The sequence below is a fragment of the Schistosoma mansoni genome, chromosome 6, assembly GCF_000237925.1.
Source record: "Schistosoma mansoni strain Puerto Rico chromosome 6, complete genome".
Classification (NCBI taxonomy): Eukaryota; Metazoa; Platyhelminthes; class Trematoda; order Strigeidida; family Schistosomatidae; genus Schistosoma; species Schistosoma mansoni.
Genome location: NC_031500.1, coordinates 16,362,418 through 16,386,032, shown reverse-complemented (window position 1 = coordinate 16,386,032; position 23,615 = coordinate 16,362,418). Strand labels below are relative to the sequence as shown.

The following is a 23,615-nucleotide window of genomic DNA, read 5'->3' as shown; positions in this document are numbered from 1 at the left end:
GTGGTCTAGCTTCAATTGACTAACGCTTTCAACTATGAAAATACTAAAACTCCACAAAAGCCCCTTCTAATAAAGAACAGTTAGTCAATAATAATAATAATAATAATAATAATAATAAGGATAGGGGAATGTATAACACATACAACACCTATCACACTATCTACATGTGTCTGACTCAGCAAAACAACCAATCATTATCATTCTCGCCCACACATCATAACGACTAGAAAAAAATTTGAAAAAAAAGAGAAAAATCTAACAAACTCACTAAATTATGTAGTAAATTAGAATCATAGAATCCAATTGCTCCAGAAAAATATGAACCTGGTACTGCATATGTTGGATAACTGGAATTTAGAACAATAAGAAATTAAACTATGAAAAGATAACATGAGAATTACAAGACCCTACAAAAGGGGCACCAGATACATATGCGCCACACAAATCTCATTTGATTTATGTGAGGGCTGAGATACTGCACAGGTGCCCAAACCGAAGCAGGTGATTTTCTTAGGTAGCCACACCCGGAGCCTTTGACCTGAAGGTCTAGTCCACAAGGCAGTGGAGCATCTTAAAGAGATGCAGTCTCATGGTAGCCGGTGACCAACGATTGATTCATACACCATTTGTTCCCTCAGGATACTGGAGCCCATGTGCACCATTGGTTTTGGAATCAGGGCTTTCCAACTACCCTAGGTGGACTCGCCGTGTTCGCCAACCCGGTTAGAGCGCCGGGCATTCGCTTTTCGTCCTCTCAATTTCGTAAACAACACCCGTGGTACGAGAAGACAGTGAATAGGACTTCCCTGGCAGAGGCTATATACGCGTGGCCATGTGAGAGCATTTTGGGAGGAAGAGCTGACTCTCCCCACTCTCGGCTAAACCAGGGCATTTGGGGGCTTTTCAAGACCCTATGGAAGAATTCAACTTGAATTATATAGAAAAAAATATAATGAAACGATTGAAAGAGAAATGCAAAAAGAAATAAAAAATAATGGAAACAATATATTTAGGTTAGTGATAGTGAAAGTAGGAGGATAGTGAAATCTTTAAAAAAATGTTTTCCCCTTCATGAAAATAAATAGAATGAATGAACTTCCTAATCGGTTGTAATCACGGAATGAGAATCAATGTATAGTGCATCTAATTAAATTTAAAATTAGTTCACTTACCAAGTAATTGGGTATGAGATACATATTAAATGTGAAGAGCAATGATAGTAAACGATAGTTAAAACAGAAATACGTGGAATGAGGGTCGAACCTGGAATTTAATGATTGAAAGTCAAATGCTCTAACTCTCGCACTACATAAATTAGCACGGAAAAAGTTGATGAACCTTTGTGATCAGAATGAAAATGACTGAGTAAAAGAATTGTTGCAGCCACACACTATAAATCGTAGCGTAGAATAGTCAGTAAAAAGACCATGGTACCATACATATGCTGATAATTTCTAAGAATATTGAATTTAGTCATGATAACCGCAAGAGTACTGAAAAACAGAAAGCTTCTGTAATCTCCATACACGATAAAACCTACAATTTTTAAATAATCTCTAGAGCTAAACACAAACTAGTAATCAACAACTCACATTTTTCAACCAGGACAGAAAGAATTCGAAGGACTACTTAATTTCCAATAGTTTATTAATTTATGAGTCAAATTTTATATATGTAGCTTTGTGAATTTCATTTATTTATTTATACACATAAATATTGGTACAAGGAAGCACCAGATATGTATGCACCGCACAAATCTCTTTTGATTTGTGTGAGGGCTGTGATACTGCTCAGGTGCCCAGACTGAAGCAGGTGGTTTTCTTAAAGGGTTACACTCGGAGCCTTTGACTTAAAGGTCTAATCCACAAGACAGTGGAGCATCGTGAGGAGATGTAGTCACATGGCAGCCGGTGACCAACGATTGATTCATACACCATTTGCTTCCTCAGGATACTGAAGCCCATGTGCACCATTGGTTTTGAATCAGGGTTTTCGAACTCCCCTAGGTGGACATTCCGTGTCCACCAACCCAGTTAGAGCTCCGGACATTCGCTTTTCGTCCCCTAAATTTCGTAAACAACAACCCCACCACGAGATGGCAGTGATTAGGACTTCCCTGACAGTCATACAACCACTGAAAACCTGGTAGTATTGGACAACGGTTTCCTCTTGTTATGTGGGATTCCTTAGCAGTGTGAATCCCCAACCCCACAACCAATAACCTAATCTAGGACCTTCTGTCTTGCACGCGAATGCCTAGCCTACAGACCAGGGAGTTGAGGGCCAATATTATAAAAGTCTGCTTTCAGTCAATCAGCAATATTGCGTTTGCTATGTACAAGTATATGTAGTCGGCTTTGAGATAAACCCTCAGCATATCAAGGCTAGTAACATTTTACTTAAGCTAATTCACCACGTGCAGACTCATACATCTGTTCAGGCCACACTCTAAGCATGAGGCACAGTAGTACTAGCCAGTTGCTCAAACTGAAGAAGGTGGGGAGGGATTCAGACCTGAGATGTAATGGTTCAGACTTGAATACCTTAAACACCGAGCCACCACTTTAATGATACTAACTAGCCAACTGTTTAATTCAGAGGAGCAGGGTTGAAACCCAAGGCCTGTCTTTCTAATTATGAGACCACTGGTTCCAAAGTGTTAAACATATAACATTTATTGAACATCGGAAAAGGATGGTTATCCTCAAATGAACATCTACTTCAAATGTGGTTCAACAAAGTGTCTGAAATAAATTAGTGGGTCTTAATTGTATAAACATATATCAACACTTACCGTTCATTTGTAAGACCCAGAAAAATACTAATTGTTTCGTATGCGTTCACTCGATTAGGAAGACATGGTAACAGCTTTACCAATTCAAAACGATTTGATTCAATATTATCTGTGTGTTGATCATTTTTAATTGCATTTGATGAATGATTATTCAATATACTACGATTGATCATTGAAGTTTGTTTTGCATCGGATGTTAAAGGATCCATAGCTGAACAGAATTTGGTACCGTTCAAATTAAGTGATGAAGGAAATGAGCTGAATTCAAATTGTACAATACTTTGTCCAGTTAAACAAGAACCACCTTTTCTACCACTGGCTAATTCCATTCCACCAGTTAAACGAAAACTTACTAATATTGGAGTGTTTTGTAATGATTGTAACGGTGACCAAGTGGAATTGATTGCGGTAGAATCAGCATTCTTGTATTCACTTAACATATACGACAGTTCAGTCCCTGGTGAACAAGGGACAGATAATGGTTTTATTGGTTCACGTTTTAAAGATGGACCGCTTTCATGACAAATCTAACAAGTACAAAAAAATCAGAGATTTTGATGTGTAACTGATTGAAGGTCTTCGGGTTCTAATTTTAAAAGGAATACAGGCTAATTTAACATTTCATGTTTATGATGTTTCAAAGATCAATGAGGTGTTGTATTTTATTTACTACTGTATGGCAAATAAAGACTTAGCTATTGTGGGGTGAGTGATGCTGAGCTCTTCTGTAGGTCACCATAGAGCCTGTGGGATACTTAAACGCTTATTTGACCGAGCTCATATGGTTACTCGTTTGATATTATATAGTCTGATTGACGGAGAGAACTTAGACTATAATAATGCAGATGCACTGTTGAATCATGCTAAAAAGAGAGAGGACTGTGTTATAACCTTAAAACAAATGGATGATACTCCTAATCTAAATTCCTTATGAACTTTAGGGCTGATAGAAGTACTCTTTCTTCAGTTTATGTGGTTTAACTGAGTAGAATCTGTTGACAAGTTCACAGAGAACCAACTCCTGGAGAACTTAATAAATTGATCGCTTCTCGGGCTACAGTTGCTTGTGATTGGATTGACCAACTAACGACTCAAAGAAAATGAGAGCACACGATGAAGGTGAATTGTTCTATACGGTCCGAACCTCGACGAAGTTCTGTTGGTAAAGCCTCATACAGTATGTGTTCCAACAATTATATTATTCCTCAATGCCTGAAATTTCGAGCTTCACTCGTTAGGGATACGTGGTTTCAGGTGACATGCAAAGGTTATTTGCTTAATTTGGCTTGAGCGAGGATATAGTGAGATGATAGAAAACGGTTGTAGCTCAGGATGGGGAACCATACGACCATCGTGAATTACATATCTCAAACTTAATCAGCAGATAGTCAGCCGTGAAGGATATGTCCCAATGACAAGTTAGTACCAGTTGATGACGTTTCAGAGATGGAAGCAATACAGATAGGAACCTATTCCGTATATGATCGTTTTATGATTCCACTTATATGAAGAGAGGGTGCGAATACAAGTACTACCAAACATGGGTTCGGTAAAAACAGATAAGAAAGTATACAAGATAATAGGAATATTATTAGTGGAAAAGCAGTTCCTGATTCATACAATACGTATGACCTCAAAACTCCGGTTGCGCTTACTATGGGAAAGAACAATAATCAAACTCAGATGTATTGACCCAGAAGTATAATTTAACAAAGGAATATTATTCACACTTAGGTCTTATTATTAAGAATATTTTAATTAATCTGAAGATCAACACAACATTGAGCTCATAACAATATTCCATTAACATTCGTTGACTTTTTTATTCTTAATTCAACGACAGTTAAAGGTGTGTAGGTACTTGACACTTACCGGTTGACTATATCATAGAATGAAAAAATCTTTTGTCGAAATAATTGAAAAATAATCTGAGTTAATAAAGACGATCTTTTCAACTTGGAACTGTTAATGTTAGGAGCTTAAGAAACAGTTACCTGGAACCAGTTACAGATGGTCTTTTTGTTTTTAATTTTTATTGCGCATGCTTCGTATGCTATTTTGAGTAAACTTGCTCTGACCTCTCCTTATATTTTGAGGTGGTACCGTATGAGCTGCTATTTATTGGTAAGGAACAATTTACTGGCGTCATAGTTCAGTACAATCAATTAGTAGAAATTTCATGTATTCCATATGTGACATGTTTGTTTACATTGAACAACGGTGAATAAGTAAAATTTACTCAGCATAACCGATAGAAATTTAGGATTCATAAATAAATGAGGTTATAAGATGACAACGCATATCAGTTGAAACAGTAAACGTACCTGTGCAATCACTTTATAATCACCCTTTTGCAAATTAAAAGTAAATTTCGGACGTTGTTGACGATGCTGGAATAAAAAACACACAATATAAACATGAATTTATGGATGGACACAACATTTTACTCTGAATGTCCCAAGTCATTTTTTTCAATCTAGTCACATATAATGTCCAGGAAAGAGAAACAGAGTGATGGTTAATAAAGTATAACACATATCTAGCTAAAGTATATGGCTCATCGGCCAACTTAGTGAATAGTACTGGGTTCGAGTCCCGGAGTGAACATCAACTCTGGGATGCAGGTACATTTAGCTGACGAGTCCCAAACAGGACGAAACACACGTCCTGGATTCCAATGCTAGCCGACATCCATCTTTGTTTATAATGCTTGTGACTTAAGGCATTATTGAGAAGATCCGTACAGGGTGAACATATGCCAATAAGAGACTGATCAATTGCAGTCCTAATCATCAATAGGAAGATTCAAACAAACAATACAAAATGAATTGAATTTAATATCACGTTTCACCGAACAAAATAAAAGAAGATACTTACTCCATCGTATTCACCAGCACCAATATATCGGCCACAATTATCATAAATATGAAATATATGAATTGAATAATCACTGGTATAAAGCATATCTTGTAACCAAGGCAAAGAAATGATGGTTGTAGCTGTTTTGAATGGCTAAAAAAACGAAACAATAAGGAAGTATGTTGAACCTATGTAGTAATTTTAAGAGTGAACTCATGTATACACAGTTGTAGAGACTTATCTCTGTTCTATATTAATGATTTTTCAGAAGATTGAATAAAAAATAACATTAGCAAACATATGAAGTGAATGATAGTGGGTTTGAGACCTAAGGTGGACATCAACATTGAAACATGAAAAGTACATTTAGCTAAGAAGTTTCAAATAGAATGAAATGAGTGCCCTCGATGACATTGTTAACCATAATCTATTCACATAAGACACTATGGTTCAGTATGAAGTGTAGTTTATCTATCTTAACACTGATTGGATATGGATAACAAGCTTAATCTGTGTTATACATCATCCCAGTAACCTAGCATTTTGACTTTCATTCCGAACTCCGACGATTCTCTTTCGTACAAGTTCTTACTTTTAAACCAGACAAAAGAATAGCAATTGACTATTCAGACAATGACATCTGTTGATATGTAAATTTCAACTTTTTATTAGGGGACAGAATATCTCTACCTTATGTTTGCAAACATAAGTAGTATGTAACACCTGTAGGAAGTGGAATGTCTGAGGGTAGAAGGTTAAGAAGATTGAAGTGAAGAGAAGAGAGAAGGAAACTGAAAGCAATCAAGATAACAACAGGAATGAAGGAACAATCAAACTTGTAAGAGACTATTCGGAGATATGCAAATGGTGTATTTCATGTATGATTTTCGCATTTTACTAAACCACAACAACAAATTGGTCATCCCCACCTGAGTTTTCATTCACTACAGTATCAATCTATAGTTTCACATCTCAGTACAAAAATAGTTTGCCCATTTTTATAAATCATAATGTTTACTGTTGCGTAAAAGATGACTACAGTTTCGTCTCTCAAACAAGAACTTCTTCAAACATTTAAATGTGTTAAGCAAAGACACATGTTGAATAAAACACATTATTCCAATTAATTAACTATGAATAACTAAATAATAGTTTAAAAACGAAACGTACACAACTAAACCGATACGTCAAACGCAGAGCATACGAACCACAATTGTTTGGAAGCAGTTCATTTATTCCATGACCTAAATAAAAAATTTTCGAATCATGAGGCCTGAAAAACAAATAAGGAATAAAAAACACAAAAATTTCAGTACAGACAAAATGGGGAAATTTCAAAGATTAAAACCACATACTTAGGACTTTTTTGAATAGATGTAGGTAGCCTACGAAGGACACAAGCTAAGTTACATTACGTCTAATGAAACAGCCACTATTTCAGTCTTTGTCCACTTGAACACCGTCTATCTACCTATAAAACGACTAGTGCCTTCGCTTATATAGATAAATGTGGATCAATTCGGGCAAGAATTCAATTTGAAATCAAAATACAGAAAAAAGCAGCATAAAGGAGGTCAGGAACTTGATATTGAACAATCGAAAAAGATTCAGTCTATTAACTATGAAGGAAGTCAGGGACTTGATATTCAACAATCGAAAAAGATCCAGTCTATTAGCCAATGAGAAAAAGATATCAAAACATCGCAAAGCTACTGGTCAGATCAAATCAAGAAGCCAGTCAAAATAAATGTGAAAACAGTGACAGTACGTTTATATACAAGAACCAGCCAAATTCTAAGTCCTTAATCACTTGAACAAAAATCCTAACTCCCTACTCTTCTTGATTTTAAAAAGACAGTGACCGCTTATCAGTTACAGCATTCAACTTAAAGAACATAGAATTATTAAAAGCATTCACCTGAGCGGTAAATGTTAAACGTCATCTAAGAAGACCATGGAAAAATAGTTACATGTTTAATTTACATTAAGGGAATTTACTTCTAAAGAAAGATAAAACAAAGCACAAGTAGACAGACAAAGATCTAAGAATTCGAATACAAAATTCATGAATATCTTAATAGGAGGATATAGTTGTTTAATCATAGTTTCACAAATATAACTGACAATAAGATTTAGCTTAAATCATATATGTAGCAGATCACACGACAGTGTACAGAGAATGTACCAACTGACAGAAACTCTTCAAATCATTCATACATAAGGGATTAGTAAGGAGTGGCGATACAAATCAATGCGTGATAATTACACAACATAAAAAAAACAGAATAAAATTAGCAATGAAATTTAAGTAATTTTTGTACAATGAATGATGTGGTTGTAATACAGTGAATGGTGAAACCTCAATGAATAAAAAAGCATTTCAAAAGGCAATAAGAGTTTCATTAAAAGTCATGAAGGCTGTAAACATGGTGCAAAGCTATGACGACGGATGATATTCTGTATTGAAGGAAATATTGAATGTTTGCAGTCAGTTATTATTCTGCCTAGATTGGCGTTTCACTATCTAGATAACTCTTAATAAACTGATTTTTGGAAATTTTCCTATGAACACAATTCTGACAAAATATTTGAGATTGAGAACATTGTATGATGACAAGATGAGATAACGAGGTATCAGAAGAGCTTCAGCTCCGGACACTCACTGATATTTGTAAAAGCGAGAAATAAGTAATGAATTTACCGCACATACGTATTGCTTTGAAAGGGGATAGAATTATTGTGCTCTAGATTTTATAAAACGGTGTTTTTATGACCTCATTAGAGTAATTTATTGGATTATTTATTATTATTTATTTAAACAAATAAATATTGGTTCAAGGAAGCACCAGATATGTACGCACCGCACAAATCTCATTTGATTTGTGTGAGGGCTGAGATACTGCACAGGTGCCCAAACTGAAACAGGTGGTTTTCTTAAAGGATAACACCTGGAGCCTTTGACCTAAAGGTCTAATCCACAAGGCAATGGAGCGTCGTGAGGAGATGCAGTCCCATGGTAGCCGGTGACCAACGATTGATTCATACGCCATTTGTTCCCTCAAGACACTGGAACCCATGTGCACCATTGGTTTGGAATGAGGGTTTTCCAACTCCCCTAGGTGGACTCGCCGTGTCCACCAACCCGGTTAAAGCTCCGGACGTTCGCTTTTCGTCCTCTCAATTTCGTAAACAACGGTAATGCCATGAGAAGGCAGTGAGTAGGACTTCCCTGTCAGAGGCTATATACGCGTGTCCATGTGAGAGCATTTCGAGAGGGAGAGCGGACTCTCCCCACTCTCGGCCGTACCAGGGCATTTGGGGGCTTATACAATAAAATGTGAGTAAATACACTCTACTTTAAATGAATCAAAAACTCTCTGAAAGAATTGTTTTAAATGTTTATTATTTCTTACTTGACAGGTAAACACCAATGAGTTAACCATATATCCGGTTGTATTGATTCATTAATAAAATTAGAACGTAAACCGATACGACAATAACGATCACTTGTATTCTAAAAAAAGGAAACAGATTAAATACATAGAATGATAATAAACTTGACAGTTCGAAACTTTATGATTGTCAAACTAACAGAATAGTCAGTTATAATCTAGATATGTTAACTAATGGATTTCGGCTTTGTGACCTAGCGTTTAAGAACTTGTTACGAAAATCTAGCGTTCTCAGTCCGATCCCAAGTGGGGATATGGATGTGGACTGTTAGAGAATGCAATACTGAAACAAAACAACCGTCCAGTGCTTCCTGGATTTCGATGGTTATCTAACTTAGTCTGACTCATGAACTTAATAACAAACACTTTATACTACAAGATCTGTTAGAGAATTCCTTGATATGATTTATCATTATTATTGTGTTGGGTACGAATTATTGACCAGTTGTATTTTGTCCTACTGAGCATAAAGCTGCTTGCAACGAGTAACATTTGATTCTTTTTCAACACACGTAACTGGTCACTTCATGAAAGCCGACGGGTGAGTTCTTGTTATTGTTATTCACTGTTCTACTAAGATTCAACACCGACCAAATATAGCAAGAATGTCACATTTCTACTGTTTATTTGATTAAATCTTCCGCCTAGAGTTTAACTTTAAGAATCACAATCAGAATGATAAAGCAGATACACTATACAATTGAGGGTCATTTTATACGTAATCACTCTATTAAAAAGGCAATTATTTACGTGCAGTTGTGACTCTGTAGTTAAATGATTTCAACTTTGGATAGGATGCCGAAATATAAAGACCTAACAGCCAATCAAGAGCTTACAAAAACGGTACGTTCTTGTGGTTAGCCATCACATGGCCACATCATTTCATCACTTAGCAATCTATTCATTGATGTTGACAATCAAAAACCTCCTACATAACGAATTTACACGCTTGTACTTAGCATGGACTGTGTTGGTTATTTTGAAAATTAAAAGATTTACCCAACCAGAGTCACAAGTGATTAGTCATTGATTGATGACAGACATCCCAGCTGCACTAAATATAAGTGACCATATTTTGTGAAGTTTATTTCACCCTAAATTCAACTTAGTAAATGCTTCGTATTTTTGTGAATAAACTCTTGCTTCAGTCTAATCTGCTTCCCAGCTGAACAGTTAGATAATTGAGTCGAATTTATCACATAGAATCAAGTACCGTGAACTAGTGCTAGTAACCCGTTATAAACTTACCAATACAATGTTTTTAAGACTCGGTTCAAGACCACGAAAATACAATTCACCGATTACAATAGCTGGCATTTCTAATCCCCAATGTTGTGCTATAGTTAATTCTAAACAATCTGTCTCCCATTTAATAGGAAATCCAAATTGTGATGCACAGTCGAAATCATCTGAACTCAATGATGGTCTATATTTATCATTGCCTATAGAAAGAAACAAAGGAGAACGAGAGAGTGAGACAGAGGAAGTAAGTGGATTTCGTAGATGCAATGAATTGGAAATAAAACGTAATGAATCTTCAATGATGAGATATAATCTTTTGAGGTTTTATGAATGAGGGTAACTACAGTAATGTTTAGCAATTAAATTGTATCTTCAGAGATTGATACATTTGATGTGTTAACAAGCGACTAGACAAATGAGTAAGCGACAATCTTTCTTCCATGGTTTGTAAAGGTTCAAACTATGTCAATAAATGGTGGTCATGTGTGGATACAAAAAAAAAAGAACGGGCTATGGTTACTCATTATGTTTCATGATAAGTTTGAGGGAAGTTTGATTCTACTTTTTAACCATTGTGGAGGGTATATTGATTCAAAACACTAACCTTCCGGGTTTCTACTTAAAAGGAGTTTGTATGTTTTATCACTCTATGACCAAGAAGACTTAGTGAACGATACTTTCAGCTTTCAAATTCTTTTCTACATCTTTCATGTACTTTCTTATTAACTGCGCAATCTAAAATACACATTTAATCGCTGAGAGCTAGCAAACGTCGAGTGACCAATTCATCTCAGTTTGGGACTTATTAGAAGTGAGTACTTTCATATCGTACAAGTACGACACTTTTTGATCAATATGCCGAGGTTCTATAGCTCGCATTTAAAAATACAGTCCATTTATAATAAAAAGCCTTTTCGTCCCACAACATGAGATGTTCAATGTTGCGTAGTTTTCAATGGTACTCCTGATGTAAGTTTAAAATAATGAATGTTCTCAAATTTAGATTAATCTCAACAGACCAACAGAAAAATGAAAGACAGAAATGTCATTATGGTTAATATAACAGAAAAGGCTGCAGTGATTCAAAAAGTCTTCAGTGTTCACTAAGTTTGTACTAGCCAGCACTTCTCGTCATTTCTCCGTCCATCCAGTGAGTGAGTGATTCATATCGAAGTATAATTTTCATTAGAGTTTTCATTTTCAAAAGTCTGACGGTATCCGCAACTGTCCGTTATGAAAATATCATTGCAGCGCCGTCAAATATTTTGGATGAAAAAGACAAATATAGTACATCATACATTGTGAAATGCATAATGAAAATTACATTCCAGTATGAAACCTTCATCGATCGAACCAGTCAATCAACCATTATCGATGCAGAACTCTAGATATAAGTGAGCACCAACTAAATCAACGGGAAAATGTCTGAAATAGCTGGGAATGACATGTGTATTGAACATCGACGATTCCCCGAGTAAACTCAGTCATTTAAATACATATTTACTCAATTATTTTATATATATACATACGTTTTAAAGTTGATTTAGTTTGACCAAATTTATTTAATTCAACAAATGTCCATCGAATTTCTTGACTATCCGAATCCATACCAATACATGGTGAATTAACAGTAATCGTAAATTCACACGATTTATCTCCATCATCGTCTATCCGTGCTAAACGTAAAACTGGAATTAGGAAAATGAGGGTAAATGAAGAAGAAAACCAGCAAGGTTAGATCAAAATACAAATTAGTTGATGAGATATTTCGTCTCAATCAGTTCCATATCATAACTCTGCACTAATATGTAAAGATTTCGGAATTAAGTGTCATATGAATACAAAGTAATATAATGCTATCCTTGAAGAAGAACAAAGACGATTCTCAGTGAAGAAAATATTCTTTTCGATCATTTTATTTTTACTCAAGTTCTACAATCCTATTTATAAACTGGCCTTCTATGGACCAAGATATAGAACAATTGTGCCCCAGCTGCGAATCATGTCTAGAAGCAGCAAAGAACCCAGCAATATTTGACAGAATATTTCCACCCAAGAAAACAATAAAACCTGTACACAAGTATCAGACGAGCACCCGCAGCTTAAAGGTAGGTGAGAAAGTACTTGTAAAGTGGTATCAAGGCGGTCAGAAATGGGAACCAGGTGTCATAGAACGGCGTATCGGGAAGGTACTTTATTTAGTCCGGAGAAGGGACGGAAAGTGTATCAGACATATTTATTCAGATAAGAAAAGATCATAGAACAGCAACAGTAGATACACAACTACCGTTCCACATGCTGGTGGATTTAACGCAGAAAAGCCCGAAGGAAGGCCCCAACCAACGATTTGGAAAACGTAAGAGTGAAAGCGCACAGCCGATAAGGGTGGTGAACAGAAAAAGGAGAGCAATAACAATGTTTCATGTAGATCTAAAAAGAAAGTCATACGTCACAGACTTCAAAGGAGGGAAGTGTAAGGATGGCTCGTTGGTAAACTTTAGGAACCCTTAAGAAGCCCAGTAAGAGCAGACATTCCATCCAATCACTGCTAGGGAAATATTCTAGAATGTCGACGTGTAGCTTCCCTATTGGATGGATAAGAATGACCCCCTATGTGCCTATTGGTTATCCGAAATGATGATTTACTTTCAACCAAAAACTATAAACATATGAGATTTCTGTACTATATTTTGACACTGTTTTGGGGAATAAACTTCCTACATACTAGTCTTCTGTCTTCTCTCTTGCGACGTTGTGGGTTCGATCGTTCAAGTAGTCTAGTAGTACGCGGCATAGTAAGGATCAAAGCTCTAGATACAACACAATTTATTCTCGGAATGGGGATTTGTGGAGATTGTAGTAATTTTAACTAATGAATTCATGGGTCGATCTAAACTAGACCATCATTGAAAACCTGGAAGTACTGGAAGGCCGCCTCGTCCTAGTATGGGACTCCTCAGCAGTGCATATCTACGATACCGCACGCAGGACTTGTTAAAAATAATTAGTCCATAGTAAAAGTGGAACAATGTTAAATAATTTCAAAAAATACTCGAAGTGATATCGTGTTTGAAATCGCTTCATAAAAATCTGATATTAAAAGGAAGTTGAAGAATGCTGAGATGACTATACTTAACCAACTGATATGTATGAAGAACAGAATCAATAAAAGTTGTATTAATGGGTAATTAATAGTTGTGAAGATTAATCGGAGAAGAGTAGAAAACACAAAAATGATAGATTATAGAGGATAGAAAGACTGATTTAGACTATGGTTGAATGAGATATTACACATCGCTTTTGTAGCAATAGTACACTATACACACTCACCATGAAAATCTACTCTTCTCTGATCTAATATAAATGTAGACAGTCACGTGACCGGCATACAATTTTAAGTCCGCTAATACTTTGTTGTTTATTTCTTTTAGTCATTTATAACCTATAACAAATGTGCATTTGGGATGAGGATAGCCAGTCTTTTTAATGCCCAATAAAGTTCAATATCTAGCATTTTCGAGCGTTTTTCGAATCATTAAGCGAGTTGGTACTGAATCTAAGGATGTAATTTTCTCTAGAGACTTCATTTCAACATACTACTATAGCGCATTTCAACTTACTGGATGAACAAAGCGAATGATGTTGAAGTCAGGGTTTGAAATGAAATCCCCAGTAAAAATTATGCTTTCATATACAACATTCATTCACTAAATCAACGGGAAAATGCTAGACGCTACAAATACATTGAAAATTGATAAGTGAATGCGTTGCCCCCAAATGCCCTGGTAAGGCCGAGAGTGGGAAGAGTACGCTCTCTCTCTCGAAATGCTCTCACATGGACACGCGAATATATAGCCTCTGACAGGGAAGTCCTACTCACTGCCTTCTCATGGCATTACCGTTGTTTACGAAATTGAGAGGACGAAAAGCGAACGTCCGGAGCTTTAACCGGGTTGGTGGACACGGCGAGTCCACCTAGGGGAGTTGGAAAACCCTCATTCCAAACCAATGGTGCACATGGGTTCCAGTGTCTTGAGGGAACAAATGGCGTATGAATCAATCGTTGGTCACCGGCTACCATGGGACTACATCTCCTCACGACGCTCCATTGCCTTGTGGATTAGACCTTTAGGTCAAAGGCTCCAGGTGTTATCCCTTAAGAAAACCACCTGCTTCAGTTTGAGCACCTGAGCAGTATCACAGCCCTCACACAAATCAAATGAGATTTGTGCGGTGCATACATATCTGGTGCTTCCTTGTACCAATATTTATGTGTTCAAATAATAATAATAATAAGTGAATGCGTTACATAGTGATGAATACTTATCTTGTATTTGCATTTTATGCATACGTATGCATGCTCGTCTGTCTGTATGTCTGATTATCTATTTACTGTCCCAAATTTAAAGATACATGGATTAATTAATGGTCCGCTTAAAGATTTTGGCTGAGTCAAGTCCAATTCATGTTTATATATGCTTGATTTGTATCTGTTTGCTTCACTGACATTTAGAATGCTTTTAAATTATACGCTCCTAGAATATTACACATGAGACATATGTATTGCATTATTATTCACATAATCTAGTTACATGACTGATCAAGTTTAGGTATTGTATACACAAAAATAAAATAGGCAAAATTATAAAGTGAAATGGGTTTTGATAACTTACTCCCCGCAGTAGCTCCATACGGAACTTCAATGAACCATCTTCTTACTTTATTTTTAGCATCAAATCTATCTGAGAACAAGAAACGTGGGTGGTCCGAAAAACAATCTCTATGTAACCTTTAAACAGATATTGTGCATGAAAAAAAACGATAATGAGTAAATATGGCGGAGTAAAAGAGAGAAAAACGGATGAAGTCGAAAATGAAAGACACTGATCAACAACACACAAAATAGCACATTTCAAAAACAAATTGCTAATTAGTAAGTTGTTTATGCTACATATGAATTACGAGAGGATTTACAAGACAGATGAATGAATAGATTGTCAGTATTTGCTTACAAAAGTCTTTGAAGCTCATTTATTTATTTGAACACATAAATATTGCTACAAGGGGGCACTAAATACATGTTCGTTACACAGTGACAATGAGGCCAGTAGAACTTAACACTGATCTGTGTGGGGGCTGAGTTACTGCCCGGGTGCCCAAACACAAACAAGTGGTTTTCTTAGAGACTCACCCCCAAGCCTTTGACCTACAGGTCTAATCCACAACTCAGTACAACAGTGTTAGGAGATGCAGTCTCATGGTAGCCGGTGACCAACAACAGGTTCATATGCCACTTGTTCCCTGAGGATCCTGGAGCATATGGGCACCATTGGTTTGAAATCTGGGTTTTCCAACTGTCTTAGGTGAATCTTCTATATTTTATTTATTATTTATTTATTTAAACACATATATATTGGTACAAAAGGGCACCAGATACATATGCGCCACACAAAATAATGAAAGTAGGAAGAGAAGGGATGAAAAGATAAGGCGGACTGAAATGTACAACCAGAAGACTCAGTTAAGAAAGTTAGAACTACTCTTTATGTAGAAAGTAAAAGAAGGTTACAGCAGGATCGCCACTGGCTTCTATTCTGAGCCATATACGATAACGTCTCAAGCCACTGTGTTGCACCATCTCTTGGACCCCAGCCAGAGAGTCGTGAAGGACCAACAGAAGCTAGCCCTTTGCAGCTCTCTTTCATGCCACGACACCATGTCATACACTGACCTCCTCTCCGCTTTTTCCAACCAGTCCCAGAGTCGGCAAATAATGCACGACGTGGAAGTCTCTGGGACGACATTCGTAAAACATGTCCAAGCCACCGAAGTCGGTGTTTCAAGATGGTGACACCAATTGAATTATCGTCTCTGCGCCCGAACACACGATGCCGAACCTCTGCATTACTAACATGGTGTTGCCACTGTAGGTCAGCAATCCTTCGGAGACAACGATGATCGAACACAGAGAGACGTCTAACATCCTCAACTCGGAGAGGCCAGGTTTCACAAGCATACAGCAAAACTGCTCTCACCGACGCGTTGTAGATCCGACCTTTTACAGCCAGACTAACATCATGAAGGCGCCAAAGATGGCCCAGATTGGCATAAGCCGCTCTGGCTTTCCTTATACGTGCATCAATCTCATCACTCACGCCACCACCAGCACTTATATAGCTACCTAGATACACGAACTTCTCAACTACTTCAATCTGCTCACCATCTAGGGTGAGTACAGGATGAGAATCCTGCCAGTCTTGTAGGAGTACTTTGCACTTGGAGGGTGCAAAGCACATGCCGTACCTGTGGACACTGATTGCCAACTGATTAAGTGCGGATTGCATGGCTTGAGCGTTATCGCACAGTAAGACAATATCATCCGCATACTCGAGGTCGAGAAGTCGTTCTCCAGGCAACATATCCACACCGCCATTACTTACATCCATCAGAGCTGTTTCCAGGATGTCGTCGATGGCAAAGTTGAAGAGGAATGGTGAGATTGGGCAACCCTGCCTAACCCCACTGCTCGAATGGAACAAGGGAGAAAGGTGGTTGTATGCCCTCACTCTGCCTGAGGTGTTCGTATACAGGGCCTTTAAGATGTTAACGAACTTCTCAGGCACACCCTTCTTCAATAGACAATCCCAGAGAACAGTCCTGTCCAACGAATCGAAGGCAGCCCTGATATCAAGAAACACTACGATTGTTGGCCTGCGATAAGTATGACGGTGTTCTAACATTTGGCGGAGGGTGAAGATGTGATCAATGCATCCTCGACCAGAACGAAAACCAGCCTGCTCCTCGCGAGTCAATCGTTCTCGGGTTTTAAACAACCTACGAAGAATGACAGAAGCCAATAGTTTGGACGCAATCGGAAGTAGACTTATCCCCCGATAGTTGTTACAGGAACAACGTGAACCCTTTTTAAAGATAGGGACGACTATTGACTCATTCCATGATGTTGGAACACTTTCTTGCTCCCAAACCTTTGCAAACAACACCGTCAGTTCCTTAGCCAGAAAGTCACCACCATCTTTAAAAAGAGCCGGAGGTAAGTCATCTGGGACCGGTGATTTGTAACGTTTCAAGAGTTGGAGTTCCTTGCGGACTTCCGCCTCGTTTGGTGGATCAGTCGTCACCAGCCATGGGGGCAGGACAAACTGGTTGATGTTGCCGGAGCAGCAGGCCAGTTGAACTGCCCTTCGAAAAATTCCGCCCATCGTCCAAGACGTCGAGAGATGTTAGTGATTGGCATCCCATCATCCTCGTAGATTGTTTCACTCACACCAGACTTCTTGCTGCCAGTGGCTCGGATGAGTTGGAAGAGCTTCCGGCAGTTACCAAATGCAGCTGCTGCTTCCATCTCATTAGCACGCTCCGACCACCAGGCTTCTCGGTCCTTACGCAAGCTTTGCCCGATTTCATTACGTAACAGCCTTCGTTTGTGGTCAAACTCACGGTCACCCGGAGTAGACCGACGGGCTTCCATCAGTTGTAAGGAGCCAGAAGAAACCCAGTGCTTGTAAGCGGGACGTTTCGCGAAGCCGAAAGCGGCTTTACTCGCCATTTTCATGGCGTCGTGAAGATGCAACCAATGCTCATCTATACTTTTCGGTGGGATGGTAGCTAGCCTAGAGGCTAGCTCCGCTCGATACTTACTTGCAACAGATGTTGCAGCCAGTTTACTAACATCGATCCGTTGGTGGTGGTCAATCCTTCGGCCACTGAAAAGTAAGGTGAGATTGGCGCAGACCAGGGCATGATCAGACTCCAGATAGGTACTCCAAAAGGAGCGGCAGTCTTGTACACAACCACGCCAGCGGTAGCTGATCGCGATGTGATCAATCTGAGTCCAGGCTTGAGATGCAGAGGGAGGACGCCAGGTGGCACACCGGCGATGACTGTGCCGGAAGTTAGTGCTGGCCAGAAACAGGTTGTGGTCTGTGCACAGTTGCAGCAAACGGTCCACGTTATCTGTCCTGCGACCAACAAGTCCCCATCGGCCACCTAAACGACTCTCTTCTGTGCCTAGACGCCCGACCTGAGCATTCAAGTCTCCGGCTAATACTACAATATCTGTCGAACGCGCTTTCTCGAGAAGAACAGTTAACTGGTGGTAAAACTCATCCTTGATTGCATCCGGGCTGCAATCTGTCGGGGCATAGACGGAGATGACGAAAAGACACCGTTTCTCACGCCGGTTTCTTCTCACTTTGATGGAACTTTCTGATCCAACAGCACATAACCGACTGTTAATGGGGATCCAATCGATTAGTGCTGCCTCAGCTCTAGCGCTTAGTGCAACACCAACGCCTGCAAGACCAGACGAAGATGCCACAGAGTCCCCGGATAAGCGCACGTGAAACAAGCTTTTCGAAGCGACAGATGGAGAGCGGATTTGTAGTACTTCACTAGAGTCTTGAATACAGGTCTCGGATAGACAGCAAACATCAACATTAAGACTTTCTAAAGACATAGCCAGCCCCATCTGTTGTCCGATCTGCATTAGTGTGCGAACGTTGAAGGAAGCCAGCTTGAACGGCGTACGTGGTTTCAGAAAGACTGCTTCAGTATTCGTAATCGGTGGAAGCATTCACTTTCAACCAGACAGTGACTGGAGATCGTTTAGATAGGACAGAGTTTCCACCATGGGCGAGCTACTGCATAAGTTGGAAAGTAAGGGTACACAATTTGGGAATAAAGGGAGTGAAAAAGAGACGTAGTAAATAATAGTAATAATAATAATAATAATAATAATAATGGTAATAATAATAATAGTGTAAATTGTCTTGCTTCTAGTATAAGCGAGAATAGCATCGTCAATAGAATTCATCATTTCATTTATTTGTGTGTGGGCTGTGATACTGCCCGGGTGCCCAAACTGAAGCAGGTGGTTTTCTTAGGAGGGCCACACCCCGAGCCTTTGACCTAAAGGTCTGATCCACAAGGAAGTGGAGCATCGTGAGGAGATGCAGTCCCATGGTAGCCGGTGACCAACAATAGGTTCATTCGCCATTCGTTCCATCAGGATACTGGAGCCCATGTGCACCATTGGTTTGGAATGAGGGTTTTCCAACTCCCCTAGGTGGACTCGCCGTGTCCACCAACCCGGTTAAAGCTCCGGACGTTCGCTTTTCGTCCTCTCAATTTCGTAAACAACGGTAATGCCATGAGAAGGCAGTGAGTAGGACTTCCCTGTCAGAGGCTATATATTCGCGTGTCCATGTGAGAGCATTTCGAGAGGGAGAGTGGACTCTCCCCACTCTCGGCCGTACCAGGGCATTTGGGGGTGAATCTTCTATATCCACCAACTCGTTCAAAGCGCCAGACATTCGCTTTTCGTTCTCTCAATTTCGTAAGCAACACCCTCTCCGTGAGAATTCAGTGAGTAGGACTTCTCTAAGGGTGACTGTATACACGTGGTCATGTGAGAGCACTTGAAGAGGGAGAGCTAAATCTCCCCACCATTAGCCCGTACTAGGCCTTTGAAGCCCAAATGGAACTACTGCTAAGAACTCAGGAAAGTAGTATTATGTTACAAAACAATATTAAAAAATTAAGTCGATACAGTAAGGAAAATGTTCATACATTTATAATTTTCACACAAAAAGATTGTAGAGTCTTTTCCATTTATCGGCGAGACTATAACTTATGGACGAACTAATCAAATTTAAGATAGGAAGTCTTGGATTTTGGTGAGAAGCTCATTCACTTGTATGGCCAAATAACATTTTGGCACTATGCATGGTGTCAGTTACTGATGAAAACCCTAACTTGAATCCCTACCACCAACTACTAACTCTAAATCTCAATTCCAATCCCTCACATAGATTTATGACCCTTTTTAGAACCTAGTAAATAGGTAGATTTTCTCAAGGTGCTTTAATTCAGGCTACGTCCTGCTAACAGCTATCCATAAGATAATCATACTTAATGGTTGAAAGAATATAGTGAACAGTAAGGACTAATATTAATGGTTCAGTTCCAGTCATTGTTTAGATGCTTTAAACGACGAGTTTTAATACTATCCTATATTCCTCATTCCCGATTTTGTTCGTTCAAAGTATGATAAGGTAAAAAGATGCAAATTTGTGCCGATTTCTACGTTGTTTATATTAATGGTCAGTCAGTCAGTCACAACGTAGAACTTCGTACGTACCTACATCAGTTCAAGTTGCCATACCATATTAGCACAGAGGTGCAGTTGTCGATTCAAATCCCATAGTGGTAGAAGTAGTAAGAGTATAAGCAGTAATTTGAAAGATTACGGCTTGAAGATGTTATTGCAGAAGTATAATCCAGTGAAATAAATTTGGAAAGAGAAAAAAAGATGGAGACATGAAGAATTCGGAAGATTAGAATTTGGTAGAACACAAAGAGTGGATGCACCTTCGCCACTACAAACGATTTTCAGCCATGTCATTCAACGTCTCTAACCATCGATTGCTATCATCTCCCGAATCCCAACCAGGTAGTCTACACCTACGTACATGACTCAGTCCAATTGTCAGTGACTTCATGGATTGGTGCCACGTTTTGGTCTGACCGCCCCTAGCTTTCTTCCAACCTACTCTTACAACATGGAACATTGCACGTCTGGGAAGTCGGTGGTTGAGCATATGTAACACGTGTCCCAGCCATCTCAACTGATGAAGTTTCACTACTTCATCAATCGATTTGCCATCCTTACCTAGTACCCGTTTCCTAACAACTGCATTACTTACCCGGTGGTCCCAGGATATACGAGCAATGCTTCGAAGACACCTATGATCGAATACTAGTAGCCTATGAATATCCTCTACTCTTATCGACCATGTTTCACTGCCATAAAGTAGGACGGAACGAACTGCTGCACAGTAAACCCGTCCTTTGGTTGGTAGACGGATATCTCGCCTACGTCATAAATGACGCAAGTTGGCGAAAGCTAGACGAGCCTTCTGTATCCGTGCTGAGATTTCGTCACACACCAGACCACAAGGGCTGATGAGACTCCCAATATAAGTGAAGCGGTCGACATGCTCAACTACTTCACTCCCTATCATTAGTTCAGGTGTCAATGCAACCCAGTCCTGAAGTAACATTTGCACTTCGAGGGGGAGAATCGCATCCCGAACATGCCTGCATAGTTGCTTATGGTGGTCAGAAGACTCTGCATTATATATATTAATGGAATAGCATCTTAACATAATATCGATATATTTTTTACTTTAATTATCATGTTTAATAATCATAACTTTAAAGGGTCACCTTAATAAACAGAACAGTATGCACACACGGTACAGAATGTTATGATGATTCAATAAATTGAAGAAATATACTGAATAAAGCGTGTTTATAGCTATTAATAAAAAGGTATTCATGTATTGAATGAACCTATCTATATTATGACAAATTAGCAAGGTCAATTTAACGCAATTCATTAAGTATATACATAAGAAGCTGGTTTTAAGAGTCGTTGAGTAGTTTAAAATGACTAGTTTTTAAAAAGTGGATAGTAAATGTGAATCACGATCCATCCACTTGAATTTGAGTCGATTGGTAGTATTACTCGGTAATTACACATAAAGTATATGGTTCCATTAATGGTTAAAGGTAATAATGGAATCGTCAGAATTCAAATACTTGAATCACTGAGTTGTAGCTCTAATATATACAGATGAGCAGTAAAAAAAAGATCATCTGTCTTCCAAAACAATAGTGTCCAGCGCTGACTTAGCAGACCACTATGTTCTGCGATTGTTCAAGTCTGCTACATATTTACAAGTATCTATTTATATCCCTCAGAAAATTAAGTCAGATTTTCAACCGACAGAGGTATGTCTGTTTCTGTTAGGCTAAGGCTTTACCAATAGCATGCACCCATTAACATTTCCCACTTATCATTTAGTATAGAACTATTATATATGAATGGGCTAATTTATCACAGACATGACTATTCGCTTACACGATCGGCTATTAAACATTTGTACAAAAATCAAAGATTAGTTGATATGTAAGATAAGGTGGAAATCATAGCTGAATATCTTACCTATGTGGCATATGTATAATTATTGGTATATCTGCTAACCTGCCCATTTCTGGTTCATTAATAGCTTTAAAACTAAGCATCATAACATATGGTTTCTGTGATTTAACAGGCAATGAATGAAAAGGATGTTTAATTGAAGAAATTAGATTTGATGGCCAACCGAAACCTGATAGTTCATTGTGTTGCATCTGCTGATGTTGTTGTTCTGCGTATAGTTGTGACGTTAATTGATTCTCTGATATCGAAGATATCTCCTGTTGATTCAGGAGTCCTTTAGAATGGTTTTTGTTAGTCCCTAAACATTTATTACATGAATATTGTGTTTTTTTTATTGTTGCATCATATTCATCATTTGAGGGAGAAATTTCCTCATTTATTTCACATAATAATTGATTAAATCGATTTGGATCGATAACTAAGTTAATATCTCTTGGTGTACTTGTAACAGTTATCATTGATGCAATTTGTAACCAAGCATTATAATTTGTTAGTTTATCTAGGTCAGAAGCTACCTCTGTAGTTAAATGCAATTCCATGTTTCGTCGAATATCAATAGGGACATACTGAAAATAGTGATTTGAAATAATTAATGAGCGAAAAAGAAAAATCAAAAAATAAATTCATTAAGTCGATAATAAGAATCGAGAAAAATCAGACTGCCTATATTGAGATCATGAATAGATCAATGCTACACTACTACTAAAAACCCGGAAGCACTGGACGACCATCTCATCCTAGTATGGAACTCCTCAGCCGTGCACAACCACAATCCCGCACGCAGGATAAGAATTCAGGATCCTCGATTTCACGGGTACGCTTAACCTGTAGACCATTGAGTCGGTATCCAGCAGTGTTAATGTTTGATTTCAACCAATCCACGATATGGCGCAACCATCTTTCATCGTCATCGGTGGGTAAGTGCCTCACACCGGACACGGTTGAATTCCACTGATTACGGCTTCTCACTAGAACTCCTAGAATTACCTCTCGAAGCTAGTCACTAGTGAGCACATGATAATTATCAGTACAGGGTTGTAGAGATTATTGAACTTTTGGTTGAGATTGCGAACCATGATATTGTAGTGAACGAAAACAGGTGCGATAAACCAATTTATTGTTTACTATAAAATTACACAATGCCGTCATGAAATATGAAAATCATACATTAATTATATGATTTGGATATCTTCTATCAGATATCCTTCACATATACCATCATTCTTCTAATTCTGTAGTTACT

General features: G+C 38.4%; 1 protein-coding gene across 1 annotated transcript in view; it reads right to left on the bottom strand.

Moving 5' to 3' along the window:
- Smp_131220 (tripeptidyl-peptidase II (S08 family)) overlaps positions 1–23,615 on the bottom strand; it is a gene marked incomplete at both ends in the record, with an annotated part of 65,770 nt that overhangs the window by 14,871 nt on the left and 27,284 nt on the right. Inside the window, 9 exons of the mRNA XM_018798417.1 lie at positions 2,795–3,321; positions 5,119–5,184; positions 5,672–5,806; positions 6,824–6,926; positions 9,067–9,167; positions 10,354–10,547; positions 11,877–12,035; positions 15,021–15,136; positions 22,415–22,938. Coding sequence (XP_018653361.1) covers positions 2,795–3,321; positions 5,119–5,184; positions 5,672–5,806; positions 6,824–6,926; positions 9,067–9,167; positions 10,354–10,547; positions 11,877–12,035; positions 15,021–15,136; positions 22,415–22,938 — 1,925 coding nt within the window. The remainder of the gene's footprint in view (positions 1–2,794; positions 3,322–5,118; positions 5,185–5,671; positions 5,807–6,823; positions 6,927–9,066; positions 9,168–10,353; positions 10,548–11,876; positions 12,036–15,020; positions 15,137–22,414; positions 22,939–23,615) is intronic.